An 18,048-nucleotide genomic window follows, 5' to 3' on the forward strand; every position below is an offset into this window, starting at 1 on the left:
TTGTGGAATATGCTGGTGGGAGTTGCCAAATATCTCCATAAACACAATTCTGTAGCAAAAAACGAAATAGCTATAGAAATGCTGACACTATTTCAATATACAGAATGCTTTTTTATGCACTGGGGTTGCCAGAGCTTGCCAATATTTTATCTATTTTATGCTGTATAAAAATATTTAATGGTTGCAATGTATAGCAAATCTCTAATTTCCTCTTTGCTGATGAGGTATGAGGTAAAGGTGAGTGGTGTGGCATGGTTGGAGGTGTAAGATAGGCATGGCTGGTAGATGCTTGCAGAGTGCTGGGTGCAGCTGTGCTGTTTTTCTCCTCTCTCCTTCTTGTTTCTATTTCAGGCACTCATAGGCCCCCCTCTATATTCTGCCGCTTCACTTTCTTAATTTTTCCATGATCACAGCAACAATACAGGGTGAGGAATCAAAACTGTTGCATACGGTGAGAGCACCAGGAGTGATGTCACCTTACTTTGAACTTTTCAAGAGCACTGATGCCCTGTCCACTGTCTTTGTAGGGTATGCTGGTGGGAGTTGTCAAATATCTCCATAAACACAATTCTGTAGCAAACACGAAACAGCTATAGAAATGCTGACACTATTTCCATATACAGAATGCTTTTTTATGCAATGGGTTTGCCAGAGCTTGCCAATATTTTATCTATTTTATGCTGTATAAAAATATAGAAATAAAATACAGTTGTACAACTTTGTATGAGTGTTGCCACCATCATAGATTCTTTTGAAATGTTTACCTAAAATTCACTCATGTACCAGAATTTTTCAAATGATCGCAAGCGACGCTCCCTTAATCTCTCCTTTGACCCTGCCACAAGTTCAGTGTTGTCAGAAAACAAACAATTAGCTTACCTCCCAATTTTCTCTATTTCCTTTAACCTTCTCCAGTCCCCTGCCCATTACCCCCACCACCCTATCCATAAACACATTGAACCGGTTTTGGTTTCAAAATATAAACTGGATATATATATAACCCTACAGCATTTTGCAAGTGTCTTTAGGTCTTCTTTCTAGATTGCTCTGGGAAGAAACTTAGGAATGATGTCTGTATTAATGTGGGAATGTTTCTGTTACAAGCTTGCAGTAGTCTTAGTTCAAGGGCAACAGTAACCAGGTGTTGGTTCTATATTATGTGGAGGGAAGGAGAGAGAGAGTGAGATAGAGATAGAGAGTTCTCTTTGATAAACATTTTGCAGGACTGTCACATTAGGTACCTGTCATTGCTTACATGGTGTACACATTGTAATATGTGAAAGATGTCTAAAAATGATGGACTACTCTTCATGTTTGTGTAGCATGAAAAAGCAAAGTACCTCAGTAAGGTATAGTGTAAATAGCTCCTACTATATTAAACATGGGTATTAAGGATGTTATTTGTATATTAACTTAATAAAATATTTATTCTAAAAACTGCAAAGAACAACTGCAAGTACTAGGGACTAAAAACAAATTCTGATAATACCACAATTTTAAAATCTTTCATTACACAGAGAATGTCAAAGGAATGGCATTTACATACCACAGTCCCAGTTCAGAGCAATAGAAGGAGCTTTTTGTGGCTGCCTTGATTCTGTTGAGCTTCCTTGGTTCATCCTTGGTTTGTTGAGACGGAATGGTGGAGGTAGCCCCTCAACTGTGTGCTCTATTCTGCCACATACAGCTCTGTTGGTAAAATTAGGAGGAGAAAGTACATGAATAAGAATGAGTGAAAATACTACCTTCAAATCCAAGGTATAATGACTATAATAATATAAATAGGTTCAAGTCTGGAGTGATAGTTTCCTTCATCCATTTTCAATGGATGTTGTGGGATAATCTCATAGTGTTAGTGGTTTTTAACACTAGAGTTATCAGGGAAAATTATTGCCATTTTGATGCAGCCCATAGGGATTTCACCTCATCTTCTTTTCTTTCTGCATCAGGGGACAGTGTGTGTGTATGATTAAATGAAGCAGCCTTGCTGTGGATGTGCTGTGTTTTGCTGCAATGTTTCTAACCCAGGGCAGTGGGCACGATACAGGGATGACATCCATGAGGAGCTAAGATGAGAAGGTTATCCCTGCACCTTGCCCACTGCCTTGGGTCAGAAGAAGTGTCGCAAGACAGCACATCCACAGCAAGGCTGCTTCATTAAATCGGCGACCCCCCCTCTCTCCGTCCCCTCATGCAGAAATGAAGAGGACAGGAAGAAAGCCCTTTGGGCTGTCATCAAGTTATTTTTCACACATACTCCCTCACCCCACCCACTCCCTTTCATGCATCACAGTAAATGTGGGACTGCACAAAATATGAGCATTGTCAACATGGTTGTTCAACCTATACATGGATGGGATGGAATGGGAGGTCTGCAGAAGGCAAATGTGCATGGATGGAGATGGGTGACAAGCTGGTTGTTTGCAGAGGACACTCCTAGTGAGTGGGTCAGCAGAGGGTCTAAAGCAGCTAGTGACACAGTTAGAGAGGGTATGTGAAATGAGAAAAATGAAAGTAAATGTGGGCAATGAGATGTACATGGGGATAGGGTGACAATAAGATAAATCTTGAAGTACAGATGAAATGGATGAGTGGGGGTGGGGGTAAATTAGAGTAAGGGAAGGAAGTAAATATCTGGAGAAAATGAAGAGTGTCATGAAAAAACAGGTATCTGGGGACAAATGCAAAGAAAAGAATATATGAAAAGGTGATTGTGCTCACATCTGTTTATGGTGCAATGACTTCAAATTTATGGGAGGCAGAAAGGAGAAATTCAAATGTGTCTGAAATGAAGTATCTAACCTCTTCAATACAAGTCAAATTCTCACACACAGCATCTGCTGCACGATGTACAATGATGCACCACAATACACACATTACAAAATATAGTTACTGTGGTCTCACTCTTCCTCTTTTAGTGTGAATGTTGATAACCATAGAAAATGCAATCAAGCCTTATCACAGAATACAGGGGTTACTCAGCTACAACTACAAAATAAATATAATCAGGACACCAATGCCAGCATCCTCTTATACTCACTCACACCTCATGACACCGACGTTGGCGTCATCATATGCTAAAGTTTAAATGCATGGTGATGTAACATAAGAACAGGGCTGAGCAAGGAATCAGGATAATTTGAGCATATGAAAAGTGGGTGATGAAGGACTAGTAAAAAGAGTGTGAAAGGCAGAAATGGATGGAGTGAACTTTAGGATAATCAAGAATAGGCCACATGGATGGGGCAAAGGGGGTGCCTTCAGTTCAAGGGGAATGTGTCAAGGAGGGAAAGGAGAGGTTGAGAGATAGGTGTAAGTAGAGAGTGGTTGTGAATGGCTGATGAATTCCTAAAGAAATATGTTCTCTTCTTGTGAGCTCTGTAAATTCTAGAACAACCCAATTTCTGTTGTTGGTCACCACTATGGAGGTGCTGTCTTGCTGCACTGCTTCTGACCCAGGCAGTGAGTGGGGGGACAGGGATGGCCTTTCATCCACAAAGAACTATGATAAAAGGGGAAAACTAAGAGTGCCCTACAGGAGTGAGATAGGTGAAGGCTGGGTACATGCCTTCCCTAGCCTTATATGTGGGAAAGAACCTTTTGGTATATGTATTACTCTCCAAACTCCAAGAGTATTGGGATGGTTTGGATGGATAGGGTAAAAGGGGCATTGGGGAAGAGGGGAATCTCTCTTGAGGAAGGAAGGGAGAATGGTTGTGTATGGATGATGCAGTGATAGATTGAAGGGGGTGGGTGGAGGATGGGGGGGGGGAGGAGTATGTAAGAATTATATTTTGATGCAGCCCAAAGGTATTTCTCCCAGTCTTCTCTTTTTCTGCATGAAGGGATGGAGGGGTCCCCAATTAAATGAAGCAACATTCCTGTGGATGTGCTGTGTCTTGCTGCATTACTTCTGACCCAGGGCAGTCAGCAAGATGTAGGGATGACCTGTCATCCAGGGAGGGAGGGATGGTGAATGGGAGTGGAGTATGTGGGGATGAAATGGGTGGGAGTGCATTTATGCCTTTGACTTTTGGCTACCTCCCTTGTAAGGTGGAGTATGTACTCTCCAAACTTTAAAGAATGCTAAGTACTCTTGTCTGTAGGGTGTGTCTAAAGTAAATAAAGCACTGACAGAATAAAACTTGTTTACCCAATACAGGGGTGCCGAAGAAGTGAAGTTCAAATGGTAAAGGAAAGATTTTAGAAGGGTAGTAGAAAATTGGGATTGAAATCAAAGCTAAGTAATTAGAATTCTTCTTTGAGTAGATTTGTATCCTATTATAAAAAGCTGCAGCATGACTCCATCATGTTATGGTGTCACAATTCCATGATATATTGATTGGAATGAACTTAATTAATAAATACTAAATATTACATTTTGTTATTGATGACTGCTGCTTCTATCCTTGGGGACAATATCACAACAATGATTGAATCATTAAGGGGTTAAAGAGATATTTAAAGATGGCAGAATGACCAAATAGTAAAACATCTGCCTTTCCAATAGAAATGAGATTAATCTCCAATTATTATACCATATGATATATCAAAGATACCCAAGACATTTTTTCTATGTAATCAACAATAATAACAGAATAAATAAAAATAAATTATGAATAAAATAATAAATGAAAATAAATTAAACAATAACAACAATAAAAAAAAAATATATATATATATTCTACACATCTTTAAAACCTAAGACACTGAAACATTACCTGTACATATGAGATGCATTGAAGAGGGAGCCAAGAATAATAGATTCAAGATAGACAGGCTGGATGAAGTGTGACAACAAGGCACCTTGCAGACCCACAATATTCCAACCAGCTACTTTATCTGAACATGACATTGTTCTCAATCGTTCTCCCTGAAGAACTCCATCCCACGTCTGGATGCTCTCAATGCCAGCCTGGACATCAATAATATCAAAGTCATTATTATATGATGTAACAATTTTAAGTAATAATGGTTACAATAAGATCTATGTCATATATTACTGTATAATTCAGTCTCTTCTTTGGTATCATGACTAACTGAAGATTTGAAAGGTTTGAACTCCTGGATAACTGAGTGAAAACAGTGATTTTACCATAGAGAAAGAAAATAAAAGGTTAGGGTTTCTCTTGACTTTTTTAATTTTCTCTTCATCCATGAAATAAAAAGCTACTTAAATGTTTTCCAGCAATCCAGTCTCTCTTACATTCTGATGTATCTGATGACAGGTTATCTTGTCAACACTCCCAAATCTTTCTCTTCCTTTGTTTTAATAATGGATTAATTTAAAAAACAAATTCAAAATGGTCATTTGCAGCTATTGCTAATTTGTAATATTTTCATCCAGGAGGTGCTAAGATAAAAGGGAGGGTGGAGGGGTGTGGAGTGTATTCAGGGATGGAATGGGTGGGAATGATTTTATGCCTTTTCCTTTGTGGCTACCTCCCTTGTAAGGGGGAAAAAGCCTTGGTATATGTATGTATGTAGTAGTGAAATTAATTTTCAAGTTTTTGTTCCATATAAATATAGTGTCAGGATCATTTCACTCAAACTGACGGTCATTCCTGTTTTTCATTCTTCTCATGATCTTTGCATTAGATAAGAAACATAAGTGTTACCAGCACTGCACCTTGTGGAACTCCAGTAGTCACTGGTCTCCATCCTGACACCCTAGTGACATCATGTAAATGCCCTTCAGAATTTTTTTATTCACATGAGTAGTTTACTTTAAAGACCCTTAAGGACATTGGTACACTTATTCAGAAATAATGCTAGACTGATAAATATTTTTTTCTGTAAGAGGCAAACAATGTGAAGAGTATCGGAGTGAATTTTTATGGAAATCCATTGAAAAATTAATAAATAAATAAATTGGACAATTTGATGTCTTTTATGTTTTATATATCTTTGATCTGTTCTTTTTTCTTTTAGGAAACTAGATGCTTTGATCGAGACTGTCTTGTGAATGTCTTACTCTGACGAACAGTTCCTTCACTTCTATACAGGAAGCCCTAACATACAAAAAGGATTAGGTACTTTTTGTATCTCAATCTTTTGTACAATGCTTTCTTCCCCATGATTTATTTCTTATTCTATTCATTTGTTTACCTTATCTATTTTTTCTTTTTAACATACAAGCTTTTCACATAATTTCAATCCACTTATGACAAGACTATGTAACTTAAAAACTCTCTTTACCTTTGGGTTAAACTGAAAGCCAAGGCCATTTGCATGTTCATGGGCATCCAAAATAATTTCCAGTAACACAATAAAAGAGAGGAACACACAAGAATAAAATTACCTGTCCTTCTGTGCTAAGAAGTGATGCCGGTGTTACTATAGTGCCAAATTTTAATGAAACTTTCATTTTGCTTTGCACACCATCAAAATACAAAATTTTTGTGCAGTGGAAATTCTTTATTTTCATATTTGTACCACTAAATTTTCACACCTTGGCGTTTCAAAACCCAAAATATTGCTTACCTCGCCTTCCTCTAAAACTCTGCTCACCTGTGTGAAGCCATAATGGAAACTATCAATCATTCTGCTTAGCTGAAGCCTCCTTAAAAAACCTAATATTAGCTAGGTGATTTTTTCCATGTTTTCATGTATTTTGGTTCATCTTAGCATTTCTCTACAAAGCACATTTGAAAATTTCTTTTCACCTCCCTGTGGATTGTTGTATAATTCATTTCTAGTTCATTTATGCCTTTGCTTTTTCTTTTAGGAATGTCCCCTGTGGGGCTACAAGGAGAAGGATGCCTAGTCCCAATCCCTGTCCCTTTCTTCTCACCTCTTACGATCCAAGTGGAAATACTTGGTGGCAGTATTCTTTTCCCCCACCACAGGGAATAGAGGGTCTGGGAGTTTTCCGACCAGCACCCTAAGGTTTGGGTCTTTTAATGTGCGTGGATGTGGTACAGATGAGAGTAAAAGGGAAGAGATAGGTAGTATGTTTGAGAGAAGATGGATGTGTTGGCTTTGAGTGAAACTAGGTTGAAACGGAAGGGCGAGTGTAAGTTTGGGAGTGTAAGTGGGAGGTTATCAGGAGTGAAGAGAGGGCGAGGGAGGGAATGGGTGGCTATTCTAGTAAGTGAAGAGATAGGTAAACGTGTAGTGGAGTGGAGGGAGGTTTCCTCAAGGATAATGTGGATGAAGGTGAAACTGGGAAAGGAGATGTGGGTCTTTGTAAGTGCATATGGGCCTGGCAGTGATAAGAGTGTAGAAGAAAGGGAGGCCTTTTGGATAGATTTAAATGAGCGCATAGAGGATTTAGGGAGAAATGTCAATGTAATAGTATTGGGAGACCTTAATGCTAGGGTAGGAAATGGTCCAATTGATGGAGTGGTTGGGAAATGTGGAGTTCCAGGAAAGAATCGTAGTGGAGAGTTGATGGTGGAAATGTGTCTAGAAAGAGAGTTGATGATAGCAAATACAGTGTTTGGGAAGAAAGTCAAGCATAAGTACACATGGGAGAGGGTGGTGGATGGAAGGGTGGTAGATAGAGCGTTAATGGATTACATAGTGGTAAATAGGATTATGATAGGAAGAGTTAAGGATGGGGGAATATCAGATCATTTTTTGGTGGAAGGTAAGTTGAGAGTGGAGGATAGATGGAGAAAGAGGAAAGGTACAAAAGGTAGGTAGGTGCTTAGAGTGAACTCTGTAAATGAAAACGAAAAGGAGAAGTACAAGAAGAAGCTGAAGGAGGAGTGGGAGGGAGTGAAGGATAGAGTAGAGCTAGGTGTGGAGGAATGGGGATGGTTCAAAGAGGGAGTCACAAAGTGTGCAAGGATGGTGTGTGGAACAAGGACAGGAGGAAATAGAAGGAAGGATAGTGAATGGTGGGATGAGGAAACAAAGAAGGTTGTAGAAGAGAAGAAGAGAGCTTTCACAGATTGGTTACAAAATAGGACAAGGGAGTCATATGAGAGGTACAAAGAAAAGAAAAGAGAAGTAAAGCAAAAGGTAAAGGAGGCAAAGAGGAGAGCAGATGTGAAATGGGGTAAGAGTATGACAGAAAATTTTGAAAGTAATAAAAAGATGTTTTGGAAAGAAATTAAGAGAGGAAGAGGAGGCGAATCAAGTGGAGAAGAAAAGGTAAAAGGTGCAGATGGAGAGATGATAATGGAAGAGAAGGCAGTAAGGGGAAGATAGGCAGAATATTTTAGGGAGTTGCTAAATGTGAAGGAGGATAGGGAGGGAAAGATAGTTCCAGTGGGAAATGCTAAGAAAATGACCGTGATGAGTGAGGAAAATGGAGAAATAAGGAAGGATGAAGTGAAGGCAGTTCTTAAAATGATGAAAGCAGGTAAGGCACCTGGTCTGGATGGATGCCATACAGAATGTCTAAAGAAAGGAGGTACAGTGAAGGTGGACTGGCTGGTGAGGTTATTTAATGTTTGCTAGAGAGAGGGTAGAGTGCTGGAGGACTGGAGGAGTGCCTGTATAGTTCCACTTTACAAGGGAAAAGGGGACAAGTGTGAATGTAGTAGTTTCAGAGGGATTAGCTTGTTAAGTGTAGTTGGGAAGGCTTATGGGAGGATCTTGATTGAGAGGATTAGGAGAGGAACAGGGGGAGTAATTGGAGGAACAGTGTTCTAGAAATGCACAATCAGCCCATCCATCTCTTGTATTATATCTATTAGCCTTGAATAGAAACATTAAATTGGTGACTCATGATCGTCCTTGTCTGAATCCAAATTGCCTTGGATTTAGCACGTTTTTTTCTAAATATTTTACCCATCTACTTTTGATAATTCTTTCACAAATTTTTGCTATTGTACTTGTTAGAGAGACTGGTCTATAGTTGGTAGGGTCTTCTTTATTTCCTCCTTTATATATAGGTACTATATTTGCTTTTTTCCAATCATCTGGAACATTTCCTTCTTTCAAGGAACTGTTTATTATGCTATGTATTTTGTCTGCCAGTTCATTCCTGCATTCTTTCAAAATCCAGTTTGCCATTTCATCTGGTCCATGCAATTTTCTGACATCAAGATTACTCAAGTGTTTCAATATTTCATTCTTTGTTACTTCTATTTCTTTCATAGGGGGGACTTTCTCCTTCCATTCAATCTCTTCCGGTTGTATATTCTCCCTTGTAAACACTGATTTAAAATGTCTGTTCATAATTTCTGCCATTTCTATTTCCTCTCTGTATTCAACTCCTTGTCTTAATTTCTCCAAATCTTGTTTGTTTTTCAGTTTGTTGTTTACAAATCTGTAGAATAGTTTTGGTTGATCTTTACATTTTTCTATGACATCTTTTTCATATTTTCTCTTTTCCTCTCTGCACGTTTGTACATATTCATTTCTATAACAAGTATATATTTTCCATTTTTCAGGTCTTTTGTCTTTCTTCCATTTGGTCCAAGCTTTGTCTCTGTCTTTTAACTCCCTACAACTTTTGTTGTACCAGCACTTTACATATTCTTTTTCTTGTTTTTGTCTTGGGACATACTTTCCACTCCTTTTTATATAAATTTTTGTCAAAATATTCCATTTCTCTTCTACTGTTGTATCTTCTTTGTGTATTCTTTCCCAGTTTTCATTTTGAAAGAATTCTCTTATTTTATCAAAATTTGTTTTTTCATACATCAATCTTCCTTTTCTATATTGTTCATTTCTTTTCATGTATTTTTTCTCATTCAGTTCTAGTTCTATCAATATGTGGTCACTTTTACTTATTGGTGCCTGGTATTTTACCTTTTCCACTATTTCAGGTTCTGATATGATTATTAGGTCTAGTCTCGATGGTTCTTCTCCATTTCTATACCTAGTGTTCTCCTGAATCCATTGTGTCATTGTGTGGTCAATAATCATCTCAAGTAGAACATTTCCCCATGAGTCTTCTCCACCCTTTACGGTCATCTCTTCCCAGCAGATTTCTTTGCAATTAAAGTCGCCCATCATAACTATTCTTCCTCCATCTTCCATTATCTTGTCTAATGTTATTCTTGTGTCTTCTAACATACTTTTATGTTCACTCTCTTCCCACGAGGCTGTTTTTGGGGGCACGTAGTTTATTACAAACTTTCTGCTCTTCTTATCTCTGTTTTCTACTTCTATCATAATCATCTCTACTATATTCTTTCCATATGCGACACTCTTCATGTTTATATCCTTCTTAGTCAGTAACATAACTCCACCCCCTTGTTTTATCTCTCTGTTTCTAATCCAATAATTATATGCATTGTGTCCTATGCTGCTGGGTGGTAGTGGACCTTTTAATTTTGTCTCTACAATTCCCATTATGTCCAATTCTTTTTCCTTCAGATACTCGTTCAGTTCATTCAGTCCTGTTATAAAATCATCTATATTTGTGTAGGACACTCTTAACTTTCTGTTATTTCCATTGTATTATCTGTTTCTTTTTTGTTTCTCTCTGTTATGGTCCATTTCCTCAATTTCATATTCACTACTCTCCAATAGAATTCTTATTTTTCTGACTCCGTTCTGGTCTCGTTTTTTTTTTTTAGCTTCTTTCCTTTTTCATTTTTTCTTCCTCTCTTTCCTCTTTATTCATTTCCCTTTTTATCCATACCTTTTTATACTGTTCACTTGTTGCTAGCTTCCCTGTTTTTGCTGAGATATTCTCTGTTGTTGTTTGTGACCTGAATTTAATCTTAATTGGTCTGGTCTTATCTGTACTATATTTTCCGAGCCTAAACATCTCTTCAATTTGTTTCATTATTTCAGGTTCATCTTCCTGAACTAATTCTAGTAAACTGCTTACTTTTTCTTTTTCCTCACTAATTCTTGAAGTTCTATCTAGGTTATGTTTCTCTTCCATTCCCAATATAATTATACATTTCTAATTATCTGCTAAGTCTCTTACTATATTCTCCTTCTGTCTCATCACTTTGATAACTGAGTCTTTAGTTTGTTCTTTCATTTGCTGTTTAATTATGTCAGTAAATGCAACTTTACTGTTTTCCTGGATTTTTTTCCAACCCTGTGTTTCTTTTGCTATGGCCTCTTTATTATTCCTCTTTAATTCTTCATTCTCCTCTTTTACTTCTTTTAACTGTCTTTTTAATTCTTTTATTTCATTAGTTAAATTCTTGTTTGCCTTCTCTAGTTCTTCCAACTTTTCAACTCTCTGCGCAATGTTGGTTACGTTACCGAACCTGTCTTCTCAATGTTCGATCATCTTATCAAGTTTCTCCTCTAGTCTTGCCAATCGGGGGAGGTTGGTATCCCCCCCACCCTCATTAAATCCCTGGAAATTATTATCCTCACCTTCCATTGTGCTGCTCTTATCTATATTTCTAATCTTTACATTTTTTGTTAATCCCATCACCAGAATCATCGGTCCTCCGTTTGTTTACAAGATGTCTGGCCTCTTGGACCAAGTCTTCTCCTTCCTCATTTCCTTTCATTTCCATCAGTAATCCCTCCCCTTCTCCTTTTTCCTCACTTTCCCATGACACCAAGAGTTATCCCCTTCCCTGTAAATACAATAGGTACTTCCTTTGCGTTGAGGTCCACGAAAATTTCACTTTTTCTTCAGAACTCTAATCCTTGCCGTCCATCCGACAAAAGTGCGTGTGTGTATTTACCTAGTTGTATTTTACGGGAAGGGGAGCTATGCTCGTGGGGTCCCGTCTTCGTATCTCATTTTATCTAAACTATTTTTAAATTCATGTATTGTTTTTGCACACACCACTTTCTCATCTAACTTGTTCCAACTGTCTATTACTCTGTGAGGAAAGCTGTTCTTTTTCAAATCTCTTCTATAGCTGTCTTTTTTTATTTTCTTTCCGTGTCCTCTTGTATTTCTGTCATCCCATTTTATCAGATTCTCTCTATCAGTAATTTCTATGCCTTTCATGATTCTGTAAATAGCTATCAAATCTCCTCTCTCTCTTCTTTGCTCTAGTGTCTGTAGTTCAAGTTTTGCTAGTCTCTCTTCATATGATAGTTTTGAGAGTGTTGGTGCCAATTTTGTAATTGCTCTTTGTATTCTTTCAAGTTTTTTTATACATTTTTTTGTACTTGGTGACCATATCGTTGCTGCATATTCCAATCTTGGTCTTATCAGGGTGATTAGGATTTTCTTCACCATTTCTTCATCCAGGTATGTGAATGCAACTTTCTTATTAAATTATAAGTTTCTCAAAAAATCTTATTTATATGTTTCTCAGGTGACATATTATTCATAACAATGACTCCCAGGTTCTTCTCATTTTCTACTTTTTTAATTCCTTCTCCCAATTTATATGATCCTGTTATTCTGTTTTTGCTTTTTCCAAATTCCATTATTCTACACTTTTTTGTATTGAACTCCATCTCCTACTTCTTACTCCATTCCTGTACTTTATTTAGATCTCTCTGTAGTGATTCACAATCTTCTTCTGTTTTCACTCTTTTCAGTAGTTTTGCATCATCTGCAAAGAAGCTCATATACTGTAGCTTTCAATTCCTTCGTCCATATCATTAATATATATAGCAAACATTATTAGGGCCAGAACTGTTCCCTGCAGAACACCGCTTATTACTTCATCCCAATTCGAGTGTTGGTCTCTTATCACTACTTTCATTTTTCTTTCTTGCAAAAAGTCTTCCATCCAATTTAGCAGTTTGCCCTGTATTCCTCCTTCAGTTTCTAATTTCTTAAGCAACTTCTTATGTGGTACTTAGTCAAAAGCTTTCTTTAGGTCTAGAAATGCACAGTCAGCCCATCCATCTCTTTCTTGTATTATATCTATTAGCCTTGAATAGAAACATATTAAATTGGTGACGCATGATCGTCCTTGTCCGAATCCAAATTGCCTTGGGTTTAGCACTTTGTTTTTTTCTAAATATTTTACCCATCTACTTTTGATAATTCTTTCACAAATTTTTGCTATTGTACTTGTTAGAGAGACTGGCCTATAGTTGTTAGGGTCTTCTTTATTTCCTCCTTTATAGATAGGTACTATATTTGCTTTTTTCCAATCATCTGGAACTTTACCTTCTTTCAAGGAACTGTTTATTATGCTATGTATTATGTCTGCCAGTTCATTCCTGCATTCTTTCAAAATCCAGTTTGCTATTTCATCTGGTCCATGTGATTTTCTGACATCAAGATTACTCAAGTGGTTCAATATTTCATTCTTTGTTACTTCTATTTCTTTCATAGGGGGGACTTTCTCTTTCCATTCGTTCTCTTCAGGTTGTATGTTCTCCCTTGTAAACACTGATTTAAAATGTTTGTTCATAATTTCCGCCATTTCCATTTCCTCTGTGTATTCAACTCCCTCTTGTCTTAATTTCTCCAAGTCTTGTTTGTTTTTCAGTTTGTTTACAAATCTGTAGAATAGTTTTGGTTGATCTTTACACTTTTCTATGACATCTTTTTCATATTTTCTCTTTTCCTCTCTGCACGTTTTTACATATTCATTTCTATAACAAGTATATATTTTCCATTTTTCAGGTCGTCTGTCTTTTTTCCATCTGGTCCAGGCTTTGTCTCTTTTGTCTTTTAACTCCCTACAACTTTTGTTATACCAGCATTTTACATATTCTTTTTCTTGTTTTTGTCTTGGAACATACTTTTCCACTCCTTTTTTGTAAATTTTTGTCAAAACATTCCATCTCTCTTCCACTGTTGTTTCTTCTTTGTATATTTCTTCCCAGTTTTCTTTTTGAAAGAATTCTCTTATTTGATCAAAGTTTGTTTTTTCGTACATCATTCTTCCTTTTCTATATTGTTCATTTCTTTTCATGTATTTTTCTTCATTAAGTTCCAGTTCAATCAATATGTGGTCACTTTTACTTATTGGTGTTTTATATTCAATCTTGTCCACTTTCTGGGTTCAGATGTAATAATTAGGTCTAGTCTCGATGGCTCTTCTTCATTTCTATACCTAGTGTTCTCCTGTATCCATTGTGTCATTGTATGGTCAGTAATCATCTCAAGTAGAGCGTTTCCCCATGAGCCGTCTCCACCCTTTACTGTCATTTCTTCCCAGCAGATTTCTTTGCAATTAAAGTCGCCCATCATAACTATTCTTCCTCCATCTTCCATTATCTTGTTTAATGCTATCTTTGTGTCCTCTAACATACTTTTATGTTCACTCTCTTCCCATGAGGCTGTTTTCGGGGGCACATAATTTATCACAAACTTTCTGTTCTTCTTATCTCTGTCTTTTACTTCCATCATTATCATCTCTACTGTATTCTTTCCATATGTGACACACTTCACGTTTATATCCTTCTTAGTCAGGAACATAACTCCACCCCTTTGCTTTTTCTCTCTGTTTCTAATCCAATAATTATATGCATCATGTCCTACACTGTTGGGTGGTAGTGGACCTTTTAATTTTGTTTCTACAATTCCCATTATGTCCGGTTCTTTTTCCTTCAAATAATCATTCAACTCATTCAATCCTGTTATTAATCCATCTATATTTGTGTAAGACACTCTTAGTTTTCTGCCACTTCCATTGTGTTCTCTGTTTCCCTTTTGTTTTTCTCTTGTATGTCGACTTTCCTTAGTTTCATATTCACTACTCTCCAATAGAATCTCTCTTTTTCTGACTCCGTTCTGTTCTCGTTTTTTTCCTTAGCTTGAAGTCTTTTCTGTTTTTCTTCCTCTCTTTCCTCTTTATTCATTTCCCTTTTTATCCATACTTTTTTATACTGTTCACTTATTGCTAGTTTCCCTGTTTTGGATAAGATATTCTCTGCCGTCGTTTGTGACCTGAATTTAATCTTAATTGGTCTGGTCTTATCTGTGCTATACTTTCCAAGTCTAAATTTCTCTTCGATTTGCTTCATAATTTCTGGTTCATCTTCCTGAACTGATTCTAGTAATTGGCTTACTTTTTCATTTTCCTCTTTGATTCTTGTGGTTCTATCTGGGTTGTGTTTCTCTTCCATTCCTAATATAATTATACATTTCTTTTTGTCTGCTAAATCTCTTACTATATTCTCCTTTTGTCTCATCACTTTTATAACTGAGTCTTCAGTATGTTCTTTCAATTGCTGTTTGATTATGTCAGTGAATGAAAATTTATTGTCTTCTTGGGTTGTCTTCCAATTCTTAGCTTTAGTTATTGCCTTTTGTTTTCTTTACTATTCCTCTTCAATTCCTCATTCTCCACCTTTACTTCTCTTAACTGTCTTTTTAGGTCTTCTATTTCATAAGTTAAATTTTTGTTCGCCTTCTCTAGTTCTTCCAATTTTTCAAATCTCTCGGCAATTTTTGTCATTTTGCCAAACCTAACTTCCCAGTTGTCAGACATTTTTTCAAGTTTTTCCTCCAGTTTTGCCAGTCGGGGGAGGTTGGTATTCGCCGCCCTTTCATTAAATCCTTGGAAATTATCATCCTCACCTTCCATTGAACTGCTCTTATCTATATTTCTGATATTTACAATTTTGTTAGTCCCCTCATCTAAATCCAAGTCGTCCGTTCGACGTTTGTTTATCAACCGTCTAGACTCTTGGACTAAGTCCTCCCCTTCCTCATTTCCTTCCATTTCCCTCAATATCCCTTCCCTTCTCCTTCCCTATCACTTCCCCACTTTTTCACGAGCACTCCCCTTCCCTATAAATACAATAGGCACTTCCTGAATGCTGTGATCCACATAGTTTTTCCTTTTAACACCAGTTCACGCCGTCATTTCGGTTGAAAGGGTGTGTGTGTGCGTGTGTCAGCGGGGGGGATGCCACAGTGAGGTCTTTTTAATTCATCCCTTTAGTTTTCAGTTGGACTGCTTCAGCCTTGTACTCAAATTTACTTTTTCTACCATTATGTCATTTCACACAACTACTAACTCCTCACTGCTCTTTGGACTTCTCTGCCTCTTCTTCAAATGGCGTGTCTATTATTATTCAACTGTAGATGAACACTTCCTGGTAGCCTAATCTCTATGTGAAAAATACTATTTATCTCCAAGCTGACTAACAGTACACCATCTACATTAGGATAGACTACTTTTAGTTTTCTTGTAGCATTTCCCATACTATTGCTTTTGTTTTTTGTTTTCTTTCTTTTTCTTTTTAATGATTTCTTCATGACCTGATTGAGAACTCCCTAGAAAAACTGCATTTTTTTTCCATTCTCATTTAATTTTTGGACTTTGCTTCCTTTATATGCTCCTATGTCCTTACAAATGAATCCTCAGATACATCTTTTCTGGTCCAAACAATCTAAATATTTCTTTTCCTATAAATTTCAAAGATTTGTTGATTACTTCATTTGCTATGGCTTATGACTATTTTTCTAGGACATGAACCATTCCCCTTATATTGACCTAATTGAAACACATCATCAATCTGATCAGTTGTATTAATCACTTCCCATAATCATGGAGGTAATTTCCCAAGCCTGCATCTAATGTTCCTGGTATACCTTCCACAAAGTAATGTGGTCTTACAAACAGCCAACAATTATGACACATCTATACTCGTTGCATTGAGAAATGGCCATTAGGGCGGAGCACTGGGAGTCCCCCTGTGTTGCCACATATAATTATTTTATAATTTTATTTTATTCTTTAATTTTATTTTATATTTTTATAATGTTGCCACATATAATTATATTCCAATTTTTTGTCACACACCACCACTGATGTAAAAATCAAAGCAATGTTTTCTATACAAAGGTTTCGTTTCCTTGAGTCAGACATGGCATATGAGCAAGGGAGAGTGACGTTGCCCTACATTTATTCTCTGGCTCCGCCCCCCTCACACTGCATTCTGTGTGAACCGTGCGGGCCGTGTTATCTGTGGAGATGTGGCAACACCGGGAAATCTCCTAACCCCGCCTTAGCGGTCACTTCTCATTGCGCTGACTATAGTCTTATTGACAGCAACCAAATATCCAATGAGATATGTTGGAGAGCCCAAGGATTGTTGCCAGCCAATTGTGGGGTTACAGGTTTTCACTTCATGAAACTCAAGACAAAAACTATTATCAGTGATGTGAGACTGTTTCTATGTCACTGGTTAAATGTAGTTGGAGGGATGGAGTCACTGGTTGTCATTCTCCATGTGTAAATAGGTCTAAGAAATACAGTTGAATTTGATAGATATCTTGGGTCCGGTCTGAAGGCCAAGTATCTGCTGCACCTACTGGCGGAGCCAAGAGTTGATAGGTTTAGAAAATAGGAAGCTATCCTGTCTATCTTCTAAGACCACCACACGCAGGTACCGATCATTGATCCCTTGGTGTATGGTAAAGCAGTGGGGGTAAACTAGCTTTGGATATGTGGGCTCTGCTGCAGAATAACTGTACATAATGGTATTACTCTTGCCCCTAGCAATGTTGTGGGAAACAGGATCTCTTCATCCTAAAGGTACTAAGATAAAAAGGTTGGTTTAATTTCCCCCCCATTCTTTCTTTCTTTAATGTGGTGTGCACTTTGAATCAGCCATCCCCCTAATACAGGGTATGACAGAGTACATACACATTCAGAACTATGTAATAATAACTGCTGCCTCCAATTTCACTGACTGGACACATACAACCTCACAGTAGTTACTATAAGTCCTAAAGGCCTCCAAGAAGTTGAGGCTGAGGAGATGGTGACAGTGAAGGCAAAGCAGACAGAGGAGGAAAAGGAGAGGGTGGAGGTGAAGAAGGACAGAAAAATGGAAAGAAAAGAAGAGGGAAGAAGAGACAGAGGAGGAGAAGCAAGAAAAGATGAGATTGAGGGAGGAGGAGTAGGATGAGGAAGAGGAGTGTAGGGGTTGTCACCCACTTGTCAATTTCCTCATATGTATACTGAATTATCAACAAGAAAATGGAGCAAACCTAATTACCTTAATGGGTATAGTTCCTTCCCCAGATTCAATTTTGGATCTTAAAAGTCCTCTACTTTGTCTGTTGGGATGTCTATCTGCTTGTTCTGCTTCTTCTTCATGAGGAGAAAATATCCGTGCATCACCACATGGAGCAGTGTTGATGTATAAATGAAACTTGTACTTGGGGTTCACACAATATCCCTGTCCTTCTTCAGCTTTCATCAGTATTAATTCACTATCATCTGTTGCAAAGATATATAGTATAATTTTATCTTTATAGAGCTTCAAGGGGAGGCAAGATCAAAACTGTAT

At 37.4% G+C, this 18,048-nt stretch overlaps 1 protein-coding gene across 4 annotated transcripts in view; it reads right to left on the bottom strand.

Moving 5' to 3' along the window:
* Positions 1-18,048, bottom strand: part of Adar (Adenosine deaminase acting on RNA) — a 132,811-nt gene that overhangs the window by 13,357 nt on the left and 101,406 nt on the right. For all 4 annotated transcript variants that reach the window (XM_076212552.1, XM_076212554.1, XM_076212553.1 and 1 more), the window contains 3 exons: positions 17,755-17,978; positions 4,722-4,915; positions 1,547-1,689 (listed from right to left, as the gene is read on the bottom strand). In XM_076212552.1, the coding sequence (XP_076068667.1) occupies positions 1,547-1,689; positions 4,722-4,915; positions 17,755-17,978 (561 nt within the window). The remainder of the gene's footprint in view (positions 1-1,546; positions 1,690-4,721; positions 4,916-17,754; positions 17,979-18,048) is intronic.

Source organism: Oratosquilla oratoria, chromosome 30 (genome assembly GCF_046742065.1).
Source record: "Oratosquilla oratoria isolate Oo_2021 chromosome 30, ASM4674206v1, whole genome shotgun sequence".
NCBI classification, from domain to species: Eukaryota; Metazoa; Arthropoda; class Malacostraca; order Stomatopoda; family Squillidae; genus Oratosquilla; species Oratosquilla oratoria.